The sequence below is a fragment of the Apus apus genome, chromosome 2, assembly GCF_020740795.1.
Source record: "Apus apus isolate bApuApu2 chromosome 2, bApuApu2.pri.cur, whole genome shotgun sequence".
In the NCBI taxonomy this organism is placed as follows: domain Eukaryota; kingdom Metazoa; phylum Chordata; class Aves; order Apodiformes; family Apodidae; genus Apus; species Apus apus.
In genome coordinates, this window is record NC_067283.1 from 59,574,094 (window position 1) to 59,587,478 (window position 13,385).

The 13,385-nt window shown below is 36.2% G+C and overlaps 1 protein-coding gene across 3 annotated transcripts in view; it reads left to right on the forward strand.

The window, feature by feature from the left end:
• Nucleotides 1-13,385, forward strand: part of RECK (reversion inducing cysteine rich protein with kazal motifs) — a 71,653-nt gene that overhangs the window by 26,537 nt on the left and 31,731 nt on the right. Inside the window, exons 6-11 of one of the 3 annotated variants that reach the window (XM_051612821.1) lie at nucleotides 1,198-1,245; nucleotides 2,249-2,290; nucleotides 2,345-2,385; nucleotides 3,951-3,987; nucleotides 11,969-12,002; nucleotides 12,871-13,068. In XM_051612821.1, the coding sequence (XP_051468781.1) occupies nucleotides 1,198-1,245; nucleotides 2,249-2,290; nucleotides 2,345-2,385; nucleotides 3,951-3,987; nucleotides 11,969-12,002; nucleotides 12,871-13,068 (400 nt within the window). The remainder of the gene's footprint in view (nucleotides 1-1,197; nucleotides 1,246-2,248; nucleotides 2,291-2,344; nucleotides 2,386-3,950; nucleotides 3,988-11,968; nucleotides 12,003-12,870; nucleotides 13,069-13,385) is intronic. The other 2 variants (XM_051612819.1, XM_051612820.1) reach the window with 2 other exon arrangements.

Sequence of the window (13,385 nt, forward strand, 5' to 3'; positions counted from 1 at the left end):
ACTCAGTTTTGGAGCACCGATGTACTTAAGATTGTAGTATCTTGCATTTTACCTGAGTAATTTTAATCTTGTACCAGCAGCCTACTACAAGTTGTTGTTATGCAAAAAAAAAAAATAATAATATGCTAAAGCATGTAGTTAGAACTATTTGGCAAGAGCTGAGCAGTAAGTACACAAAATGAGTAATGTAGAGAAAAGGCGTGGAGTGAGTAAACATACATGGGTACTTCTTGTCTTCTGAAAATATGACAAATATATCTATTTCCAAATGTATTTTTTAGTGAAGTTTTCAAATGTTCAAGGTGTTCTCCAGACCTGATAAAAACACTTCAATTTATTGCAGTGTCCTATGCAATTCTGTTAACTTAATATTATTATTGTTACATCATTTCTCATTACTCTCAAAGTCTCCAAATGTATTGTTTGATTGCAGACTCTGCTGGCTCAGCATCTTGGCTATGGTTTGTACTTTAGCTGACTCTGATATACTTCAATTTTCTGTTCAGCTAAAATACAAATACTTGCCAAACTTTAGGGATAATGAGAAATACTTGGATTTTAATTTTTGTGCTTGTAACTTGAGTTTTCGAAGGCATTTTTAAGAAGATTATATGATACATACAAGGTCATATGTTAAACAGGGATTTTAAATTACTGCAGGGGGGAAATAACTAATGTTAGTAGTAATAATAATTTTGAACATCATATGAAAAAGAAGCAAGAGGTACTCTACATAAGAAGCTGATTAGCAGTTTGAAGGGAGAATTTCTGCAACTCAGTTCGACAGTAGGAACTGGAGGACTGTACATACAAGAGGGAGGAGAAGGTGAAGTGGCAGAAAAATGGTACTGAGCATGCAAAATGGGGAGATTTTTATTCTCAAGTTCTTCCATTTCCTCATGTTCCCTGTATTCTGGTAAACCTTGAATGAAAAAAAAAGTTGCTTTGTGTGTTTTCAGCCAATTTAGTGCAGAAATACAAGGCTTTTGGTTTTTAATTAAATGTAGTACTGACAGTTATAGTTTCTGCTTTTTTTTCTTAAAGCTTAGCAAAGATTCTTTAGGGTCTTAAAAAAACCCATTTAAATAGATCATTAATCCATGGTTTTCCCATTAGTAGAAAGGTAGAATAATCTTAATTTTTCAACAAGATTTTCTTATTTTCTACTACAAATGGAGAAATTTATCTGTCTTTCAGGCATCTGTAAAGAATGATGTTTTAAAGGTCTGCAGGAAAGAGTACGAGGTATGTGTATGTGTGTGGATATATCTTACTGAAAATCACTTCTGTCATAAATTCTGTAAGAAGTATCCTATAGAAGAGGGAAAGTCCAGTCGTCTTATAGTCATATTTCTGGATATATTCACTTTCATCCAAATGTAAATTACCTCTCTCTACAGTTTTTGTAAAAGTATAATAATTTTCTGTAAAATGGGCTTGTCTGGTTTTAGACTTGCATGTATTTTAATTTGAATTAAAAAGATGAAACTTTCAGAATAGAGACATGGGTTCCAAAAAAGTTTGTTTTGTAGGAGTTCTAATGAAAGTCAGCATTCATTGTGAGTATTCATTCCATCAGAAACATTTTGGCTTCTACAGTGGGAGAGTCAGCTTAAAAGTGACCTAAAGAAATAGGCTCAGGAGAGAATAACCTTTTAAGTATCCTATCCTGATGTAAATAATTTCAAATTAATGATTTTCTGTAACATCAGTGAAACTACTAATGCTTGCAATTATTTTTACTGTTCTGCTTTTAAAAGTAGCCATCAAGATATTTTCAGAAATTTACCTATATTCTTTTTAACACAGTTTTTAGAAATGCTATTCTGCTAGGACTTCCTTCAATCTGTTTCTTAATTAGAAGCCAGATTCCTCCTCCACCCTTGCATTTCCTGCTGCCCTGAATTAGATAGTCCTCCATAAATTCTGCTCATAATCAACAGTACAGGACATCAGGCAATTTTTCTCTTGATTTGGGCAGAAGTGAACAGGTTTCCTGTTTGTCCAGGAAACATTATGTTCTGCTTGGTTGTGGGGTTTTTTTTCTCTCTGCTCCTTTTACAGTGTATTTTCCTAGACACATAACTGTTGAAGTTACCATAGCTTGTTCTCTTAAAAATGAATTTTCATTATAAGTAGTCCTGTCTCCTCTTTTGCTATGATATGCTATACTGTCAACATCTGTAAGCTTCTCCTCTATTATGCTGTTCTGTTTCCTTCTTTTTTCTGGATTTCTGCACTGCTGTAGGAGGTTGGCCAATATGGGTTGAAGGAGAACGGGAGAGGAAAGGTAAGAGATTAAAGAATGACTACAAAATTGCAATAGTCATCTTAGTTTTTATAGTTCTTCTTTTTCCAGTTTTTATCTGGAATTCTGGAAAGTAGGTCCCTCTTATGTAAGAGTGATCTTGCAGTTTTACAGAAAACATTAACTCTCTCTAACTGTGCAACACTGAAAGAGGAGAGGGAGAAAAATTATGGGAAAAGGAATCAGCCTCCTAGTTGGTGAAGAAGGAAAGGGAGTTTTTTCATGAACACTGGGAGAAGTAGATACAGATACTGGTTTAGGGACAGAAATTGACTATCTGACACGGTAGATCTTCAGTTATTACATAATTTTGTATGACAGTGGGTTTGCCTATGGTGCTTACAAGTGCTAATGAAAATATTACTTAGAATACTCTCAGAAGACCCATCAGTTATACACAATTCAACAAAGTTTTGCCAAAGATAGGAGATTCCAAAAAATACTTGTGGAGGGAAGCTGCACTTTTCCACACCCTACTTTTCTTTTTCCTTTTAAAAAATAAAAATAAAAATCCTGGTGAATGTATCCTGCTCTCTGTCTAGTCTGTAAGTAGCTTCTGTGTCTGTGACCAGTACCATACTTTGTACTCTGTTGGGTTGGCTGGGCAAGAAACTAAACAACTGGGAAGGGAGTGGTTAGTTAAAACTGAAAGAGTTGACATAAGATCAGAATGAACCTGTGAATAACAGAAATGCAATAAATGGTATAAATAGCGTGTTTGCCTTTGTGTTTAAGAATCAATGCTTCACTAAAATGAGAATCCAGTTTGAGAATTAGTGAACAATATAGATCATATGCTTGTTCATCAGCTCACAAGTCTGTTACTGGAGTATTGAATATATAGGTACATGACATGTGAATAAAAACTAGCTGAATTAAGAATATAAAAGTATAATTCCCTTTTTGTAACACTATCATAGCTTACCAGCTTTCCTAGCTTTCTTACGTACTGACATCATAAGGATCTTCCAGAGGATTTTCACAAGCTACTTACAGTAGTTTACTGAACTGTGCATAGTATTTACCTGTAATCTTTTGAGATTAGGGAAGCAGCTTCTTGAGTTACCCTTCAGCTTCCCACTAATTAGTAAGCATGAAGAGTGTGATAAGTCATCAGGGGTAGGACGTGGAGTTCAGAGCAGTGAAAAGAAACCTAACTCCAAGCAGGACGTGTCACAAAGTTTGAAGTTGCTAAGCAGAGTCTCAGGTTGTACAGTAGCAGAATCAGTTTACCATTGTGCCAACTTTTCAAAAGATCAATTGCAGATGCTTTTTCTGCTGATCATACATTCCAGTTTATGTTTACTATAAATATTTATGAAAACTGTGATTCTTCTAATTTGAAGATTTTACACATTTTAGAAATTAATCATGTTTTAATAAGCTATTAATTTTTTATTAGTGCATTGAAGATTGTGTGTCCTGTTTGTTTTCAGGTGGCACTGCATACAAAAATGTAACACAGCTCGCTGAGTATTTTTTGGAGTGTTGTTGAATTGTACTTCATTTGCCTTCTTTTGAAAGATTTTATTCTGGTACTCATTTTTCCCATCTTCTGCTTCTCAGGTACTTATTTTGTCATCTCCTTTTTTTCTCTAATACTATGAATCTCAACTCTTTTATCTTTCAATACTTGTTCCAGCTTTCTGCTATCCTGTTCATCTTCCTCTAAAAAGAAGGTAGGTAGTAGTCAAAGGAAGAAGAAAAAAGAAGTGTATGGATTTTATGTAGGATTTTTTTATTTTCCTTTTTTTAAAAACTTTGTGTAAAGTTGAGGTTCTTTCTTTTGAAAAGACTTCATGGAATACATGCTTGGAGAAATAACTGGTAATAGTTTATAAAGCTTGAAATAAGCTATAAAGGCTTTATTACTGCATTTAAGATTGTTTTTGTTTCATCAGTGCATGGAAAGAGTAGTACTAAAATTTCCATTAAGGTTACAGCTCTGGAATATCTACACTGCATACTGTGAGCTCACCTCTGCACATAAGAACTCCGATTCTTATTTCATGTGCACTAAATAAAACATTCAAACTTTTCTAGTTAATTTGCATTATGAAAGCTTTTCTGCAGCTGAGAACTATTAACATCTGCCATGCAGTCAGAATAGAATTGGGAATGTTGCCAGTTATTTTATTCTGCTCTTAAAACTATTTTTGACACACAATAAGCACTTTTTACAAACACTTTTGATGTCCCTGGATGGTTTGAAGGTGGGTTTGCTCTCACAGATTTTACCACTGTGTCACTTAATCTGAGTTTGTTTCCTGACAGTTTTTAAACACAGAAACTTCAAATGCAGTCCCTACATCACATGCTCTAGTGATTCAGAAAGCTATACATTGTGCTACAGTGTTGGCTTGTTTTATCTTCTGGGGTCATATGATCCCACTTCATGCTGAGGTGAATGCTGGCTAATAATTACCCCTTCTGAAAAATGCCGTCAGCAGTTTTTAGCTCTTACCTAATTGTTTGTGGAAATTACTCAAAGACAATAGATTATAACTCAAGGAGCTGTTTAGGACATCATTTAGGAACAGGTTCCAGAAAAGCTTTAATGAACTCCTGAGGCATATGATGTTGTTTGGCCTCTGGAAGTTCTACTTAACGAATTCAGGGTGCACTCTGACCATATACTACATATTGTAGCTAATATTATCTTCTTATCTGCTGGTGTTTTTTGTCTCTGATCTCTTCTTTTCAAAGAAGGTTGATAAAACAATCAATGATCTTGCCAAAATTTTAAGTTCCACTGATTGTGTTGTTCTTTACTTTTTTACATAATTGAGGAAAATCTTAGCCTTACTTACTAGTTCGTGGAAGTTTTTAAGTTTCTTTACAAATGTGCACCATAATTTGAAACTTCAGCTGACTCCACTAAACCTTAGTATGTTACCTTCAGATTTTGCCATCTGTTGATAAATTCAAAGATTCAGTGAAGTCGATGAGAGATTAACAGGACTTTCGCTGCTGTTCTTGCAGAGTGAAGCATTTTGTTTCCTAGAGTATTTGTTAACTATAGGTAATACTTCTAAATTAAACTGGTCTTAATTGGATAGGATCTATATTCAAATATTTAACATGGTTACATTGTCCAAGACCACAGAACTAGAGTTATTTTTTGCTGGAATTAATAGAATACAGATACTGTGACAATTTTGGGGGAGGAAAGTAATCTTCAGGGTTTAGCACAATATTCTTAATTTCTGGTGTGAAAGAACAGCTTTGCTGCCACTTTTCATTCAAGACACAAGAGACAGCCATTCAGGAAAAACGTGCTTAGAATACAAAAGCATGCCTTACAATGCAGAAGATTTCTTCCTTTAGCACAGTGTTCTGCTCCGTTTGTGGTTTTGTGCACTCATTTTGTTTTGCAGCCGTTACCTGCAGCTGATGAGCTCCAAAAAGAGCGAAACCAGTTAGGTCCTGCAGTACTGGCTAAAATCTTCAAGGAGATTCTGGTGAGGAAGACTGGACAATGTTCTCTGCCGGATAAACTTCAGTTGCTTTTTTCAGTTTCCTTAACACCATTTAACACTTCATTTTACATTTTTTCACAAGTCAAAAATGTAGCATCAGACTCTGTGTATGTACACAGTATTGCCTTTTTATCCTAATTTTCCCAGATCTTGATGATCTAGTTCTTTCTTTAAAGAGAACATCCCTTTATACGCTTTTGGTTTTCATGGTTTGGGTTGGTTTTCCTTACATATACCACCGCTTTACTTTGTTTTCTCTGTCTGTCTCTTCTGACAGTTCATAGCAGATGCAAAAGGAAGCTTGAGCAGGCAGAAATTCTTAAATATGAGTGCTAATCTACTAGAGATTGGCATTAACCCTGCATTTTATAATTAAGTTATTGTTAGTAATTCAAGTCAGACTGGCTGTCTAACACTCTTATAAGCTTTATTTACAAGCAGGTGACTACACACTATTTAAAAAAAAAAATTAAGATTCTCTCATGTTTGTATACACTCCCCATATGTCTAACTTTACGTTCTGGGAAACTGAATTATTATCCAGACCTATACAAAGAGCAAAGTCAGCACCCTAACTAGCACTGTAGTCTGTGGTGGCTACAGGCATTACAGTTCCATGAAATATGTGAATTGCTTTAACAACTCAGTACTGCTTAAGTTCCTCGTTCCTTCCTGCAACTGCCCTTTCTCCATATGCATTCCCTCCCATGGCTAACCAGAAAAATATACTTCTCCTTACCTGCCCTGACACCTGGCACACCCTTCTAAAAGATGATCTCTAAAAGATGGCTGTGTTCAGTTCTAACTTAGTATTATACATGTTGAAATCTCTGATGTAAATTCCTAGGAGTTGAGGAAAAGCAGTTTTGAGCAGGGTTACCGAGAAAAATCAGGTAATGAGAAGATTTTTGGTGCCAGATCTGGTATAAAGGCATGCACAAGGCTATACAACTGGGAACAGGGAGAGAAGAGTTTTAAAACAAGGTGGAAAAGAAAAGTAAGACTACCTACCCCCTTTTATCAGAAATACAAGCATTATTATAGTCTGTGGAACTACGGTCCCAAGGTACAGAAAGAAGATTATTTATTATCTGGTTAGGGCATCCAGCCTATGTCAAACTGCTTTAAGAATATAATTTTGTCTCAACTTGAGTCCTTCTTTAGAGGAGGAATGCTTGTAGATACCATAATCTTCTCAACATCCTTCTCTTGTTTTGTGTGTAGTTATAAACTGAAATCTCATGTAACCAGGCCACTGAGAGTATTATCTCTGAACTGCTTTTTAATAGTTTTTTTGTAACATTCAACTTTTAAATAACTTGACAATTGCTGTCGCTATTACTGTTTATGATTCTAACTATCATTTGTGCTAACAGTGTGGCCAAGTACTTAAGTATAACCATGACAGACAGACTTCAGCCTCTTCAGGAGTCCCTACTGTCCCAGTACATTAATTAATATAAGTTACAGAGTTACAGTGTTGCTTTCTACCTAGCTGGTTTGTATGCCACGTTCTTGATACAGAGCGTGTATGGAGAAGTCTTATTTCAGCATCTTTTGAGGACAGTCAGTTTTGGGTCAGAGTGATGTTGTATGTGGCAGTTCTAGCTGACAGTTGTTTCTTTTTTCATCCACGGAAGGTCCCAAAGAAACCAAGTGACCACATTGAAACAATGACTTTCTGATAAACATTGTCTGGCATCCGTGGGGAAAGATGCATGGTACTATAAAAATTACATGAGCCTTTAGGCAACAGTATGAATCAGGTCTTTACAGGTGCAGAATGGTGATTTTGCCTACATGTTCTTTTTCCATTAGGACATGTGTCCCTCATCCACATTACACAGATGAATAGGTGACAAATAGGATTTATTTTGTGGGTAGTAAAGAGAGAAAATCTCAAGTGAATCAGATGAAAACTTGATGCTAGAGCGAGGAATGTTACTGCAACTTTATTCTCAGTCTCAGAGGAGTTATGCAATATCTGTGCTCTTGGAAGAAAAGATCTAAAATTTGGTCGAGGATATTAGAATCAAAATAAATGTATAGATTGTTGCTTTTCAAGGTTTTAATGTTGATTTATGTAAGGCAGGCTTTTGAATTTTTATGTGAGATGTTCTCAGTAGACCTGTGCTTTTATTTGTGATCAATGAAACTATAAGTAGCTGATGTTCATAGGAAACTAACATAGTTAGATTTATGTTTACTTTCTTAGGGTCATTATTTCAATGCCACTTTTGCCATGGTCTACCCATGGTTTAAATTAATTTCTAATTCTAAGTAGGAGAAAGTGATGCTGCTCACTTAATTTACAGTATTGGGACTGTCCTCTTTAAAATCTTGTGTTTGACTGTTAATATACTTCACTATCCAAAAATATATTATCCAAAAGATAATTGTGAGACTGTAGAAAGCGTGATTGTGGCACTATGATTTACATTGCATAAAGAGTAATGGGCTAGTTGGAACTTGTAGTTTAAATTACAACATAAAATAAAATCAGTGGCATGATACAAACAAACATCAAGGCTGGAGGCTGATCAAATTTAAATTAAAATATGGGTCTTTCATCTTTTGGTACAGTAAATAATTCTTTTGGCTCTCTAGATTTTCATCAGAACTGTCTATGCAGCAATGCTAATTCATTTGAATAGTATTTCACACAGAGCTAATCTGTGTTCTGAAGTTCTCTTAAATGAACAACAGAAAAGAGGATTGTGAAGAAAGCTATGAAAATTAAGAACAACATTTTAAAAAGAATAATGTTTTTACTCTGGTCCTTAAAAAACTTTCATGAGGCAAAAAAAGGGGGAAAAGTGGTATTGTAGAATTCTCTGGTTCTCTAGTTCTGCATGTGCTTACTGAGTAGCACTCCAATGAAGAAAGACATTAGGACTTTATAATATTTACTGATTCTGGTGTCAGGATTTCAGTTGTCTCTGAAGGTGAGTAGGTAGGGCAATGGTGCAGAAAGTGTGGGTTATATACTGAAGCTGGTGGAGATGAGACTGCCTGTTAGTGCCTTTCCTGTGAACAAGGGTATGTTCTGTATTTACTCTTCCCTGTTCAACATAATTGAACATGAGTAAACTGCTTGAGAGGAAGTGCACAGCATTCAGATGTTGTAGTTGCTGGTATTTTTGTGAGGTTGCCACTGGGAGGTTTGGTCACATTGATAGTTGATTTTCTCTGTAATCGTACCTAAGCTGTAGGGGGAAAATAAAGATACTGACAACGTAGATTCCTGGAGTCGTGTCCTCTAAGAAGACAACAAGTAGACAGTATGACTTGGAAAAGTTATTGCTGCACTCTAAACAATTATCTGAGACAAAACTAAGAACATCAAGATGATTCCTAAAACATTTCTAAGTTCTTCACTTAAAAAATTTAACATTTCCATCTTTTTGCAGCAATACATGTTTTCACAAAAATACCCCAAAGATTTTTGGGAATACCTACTTCTCTGCAATGCAGTGAATACTAGTTATTAACATAGATGAAGAAACTAGTCAACTACTGAGCTTTAGTTATGTCTGCATTTTGAGGTCTCTTCCTTTTCTTATGTAGGGTTAGTAGCAGGTGGGGTATTTTGCTCTACTGAAACTAGGTATTAGTCCCACATTATAATTGTGAATCAATGTGATGGTGCTCCTGTTTTCTTCTCTAGATACTGTGTGTGAAATACAGATTTGTTTAATGATGGGTGATGGGGAAATCAAGGATATCAGGAACTTCATGAAGATGGCAATTGTGTTTTGTCACAATGTTAATGTATTTTCATCACTTTTTACAATCTGGTGTTCTGACAAGTGTGGAGGTCAGGTGTGGAGGGGGGTCAGATTTCTCTTCTTTTTCACAATCATATGAATTTAAAGTTCTTAATAATTGGCAACTACATTTTGGAATTTCAGCCTCATGACATCATCTTTTCATGGGGTTCCAGAAAGCTTATATACAGTATTGCTCTACGGATTAGAGTCCCCTGAAGCAAAACAGCAGTGTGTATGTGTTCCTCTTCTATCATTTAATATGTTGTATATTACAGAATCATGGAATGGTTTGGGTTAGAAAGGACCTTAAAAATCATCTAGTTCCAACCCCCCCGCCTCTGGACTTACTCTGGACACTTCCTGTGTTGGGGGTTCCAGAACTGGACACAGCTGGGGTCTCACAAGAGCAGAGTAGAGGGGGATAATGACCTCCCTTGACCTGCTGGCCACAGATCTGGTGCAGCCCAAGCCACTGTTGGCTTTCTGGGCTGTGAGCGCACATTGCCGACTCATGTTGAGCTTCTTGTCAACCAAGATTCCGAAGCCTTTCTCCTCAGGCTGCTCCCAATCCATTCTCCACCCTGAGAAACACCACTCATCACTTTTCTCCACTTGGACATAGACATTGACAACAATTCTTTTGAGTGCGACCATCTAGCCAATTCCTTATCCACAGAATGGTCCATCCATCGAATCCATATCTTTCCAATTTTGAGACCAGGATGTCTTGCTGGACAGTGTCAAATGCTTTGCATAGGTCCAGGTAGATGACATCAGTTGCTCTCCTCTTGTCCACCAGTGCTGTGACTCCATCATAAAAGGCCACCAAATTTTTTCAGGCATGATTTGCCCTTGGTAAAGTCATGTTGGTTGCCACCAATCATCTCCACATTTTCCATGTGTCTGAGCAGAGCCTTCAGGAGGATCTGCTCCATAATCTTGCCAGGCACAGAGGTGAGACTGGCCTGCAGTTCCCTGGTCCTTCCTTTTTTCCCCTCTTTGAAAATGGGAGTTATATTTACCCTTTTCCAGTCAGCGGGAACTTCACCACACTGCCACATCTTCTCAAATATAATGGAAAGCAGCTTTGTAACTTCATCAGCCAGTTCCTTCAAGAGCCATAGATGGATCTCATCAGGTCCCATGGACTTGTGCATCTTCAGGTTCTTTAGATGGTGTGAAACTCGCTCTTCTCCTACAGTGGGCAATATTCCTTTTCCCAGTCCCTTTCTTTACCTTCTGCAACTTCTGCCCAGGTGTCCTGTTTCCTTCTGGAGAGGGCCCACATTTTCCCTTGTCTTCCTTTTATCACTGATGTAACTGTAGAAGCTTTTCTTGTTGCCCTGGATGTCCCTGTCCCAATGTAATTCTTACTTGGCCTTTAGATTCCTGATGTGATCCCTGGCTGCTTGGACAACTTATTTCTTTGTACTCCTCCCAGGCTACCTGTCCTTGCTTCCACCTTCTGCAGACTTTCTTTTTACATCTATTTGTGTCCAGGAGCAACTTGTTCATCCATTCAGATCTCCTGGCATTCTTGTCTGCCTTCCTCTTTGTTGGGATGCATTGCTCCTGGGCTTGGAGGAGGTGACCCTCAAATACTGGCCAGCTTTTTTGGGCCCTTCTCTCCTCCAGGGCTTTATCCCATGGTACCCTACCAAGCAGATCCCTGAAGAGGTCCAAGCTGGCTCTCCTGAAATCCAGGGTAGTTAGCTTTCTGTGCACCTTCCTTGTTGCCCTGAGGATCCTGAATTCCACCATTTTGTAGTCTCTGCAGCCAAGGCTATCCCTAAGCTTCATGTTATCCATCAGCCCATCCTTGTTGGCGAGAACACCTTTACTCACTGGTTCCTCTACCACTTGGAGAAGGAGATTGTTGTCAATGCATTCCAGTAACCTCCTAGATTGCTGGTGCCTTGCTGTGCTGTCCCTCAAACTGTACTTTTGGGCTGCAGTTTGAGAGAGTTAATAGCATGCTTTAGCTTTTAGTGTGTACTGTTGTTGAGTTAGTTTGTTGAGATTTTCTGTTTCTGTTTATGCATCTGTTCAGTTACGTTTTTCACATAGAATCTCTACAGTTACTGTCATTAAAAAGCAAAAAGAACAAACAACATTTTGGTACATTCTAGTATAGCATACTGTTTCTAAGTTAGTGCAGAAAAGTCTTCCTGTTTACTTGCTTGAGTATTTATCTGTTTTTTTACAAGAGAACAAAGAATTCAAGTGACTCCCAATTATTTTATTTCCTATTTTCAGTGTTTTTTATATATTGTTTTTGTTTTAATCCAATCCAATTGGAACAAATAATTTAAAAGTTATCTTTACTAGCTTATTCTAAGAAATGACTGGACACTTTATTATATTTAATTGAAGTTTTCTGACATGTAACACTGTTTTTGTTTTGATTTCAGAATGCTCTCTTTAGTTGTATAAACAGAAATGAAAGTAAGTATGTAATGAATAGTTTGTATCTTCTTGTTTTTCTTTTATATCACTATTATTTTTTCTCTAAAATGTAAGAAATTCTGTGGGTTTACATATACACAAATCACATGGATTCAGTTCCATAAAGGGACAAACCACATGCATAGATTTTCTTCCTCAAGTGATAAGGAGACTGGGATGCTCATTTATTTTATATCTGTTATTAATTTGCGTATCCATATTTGTTTATTCTGTCCTATTTGATGACTGCTTAGAAGCTCATTTGTTCCTTCTGATGAGTGTTAGGTAACAAAATTAAATTATGAAATCTTGCATCATGCAAGTGTTTTGTTGCCTGATGTCTGTCTATATAAAATGAAAATAAATCGGTGTCTCAGAATTAATTATAGTAAAAATATTTTTCAATAATTTTATATTTCATAACATGTCAAAATGGGTCAATCACATTAACATCTGTGGTTTTTTTTAATGAGTTTTAGGATACTATTCTTGTATTTATTTGTTTACTATTATCTTGGTCTAATAATTCATTTATAGGACCAGTCTGGTTCCCTTAAATAAGAACAAAATACCTGAAGATAAAATTCACATGGCTTGCTGATTGAACTTGAGTTCAGGAGGGCTTTAGGGATATTTTTCTCTAGCCAAACAAACAAATGTAATTTAATTAGTTACAGATATTTCTGATCTTTCTGTAGACAGATTATTTTAGTAGAGCATAGAGAAATATCTTTTTGCTTTGTTTTGTTTTTTTGGTGTTTTTTTTTTCACGATAATAACTTGAGCTGTGTGGGGTTCAGTCATACACATTTCTTCATTTCTCTGTGCAGGAATACATAGACTTTCTGTTGTTTGTTTCTTTCCCCAGTGGGGTCAGTCTGTTGCAGTTATGCAGGTCATCATACAAATTGTCGGGAATATTGTCAAGCAATTTTTCGCACAGACTCTTCTCCTGGTCCATCACAAATTAAAGCAGTTGAAAATTACTGTGCATCAATTAGCCCTCAGCTTATACACTGTGTGAACAACTATACCCAGTCATATCCAATGAGAAACCCTACAGATAGTAAGTATAAAAAATGCTTCTTTAGTGAAAGTTATAAAAGATATTGGAAATTATTGAGAATTGTATGCACGTATAAGTTGTATTACTGTATTTCTGTATTATAATTGTAATTATATTAATTTATATAATGATAACTTCTGTTTGTATGTGATTGATTACATTTTAAATTCTGCATATTGGTGATGTTTATTTTCCAGAGTTGATTGAATTTGCATTTTAAAGAAGCAATCTTATTTGAGTTTATTTGGAAGGGGAAAAAACCCTCCTTATAGCACTTTTTCTCTGAGGGTTTCTATGTCGTGCATCTTGCTTGTTGT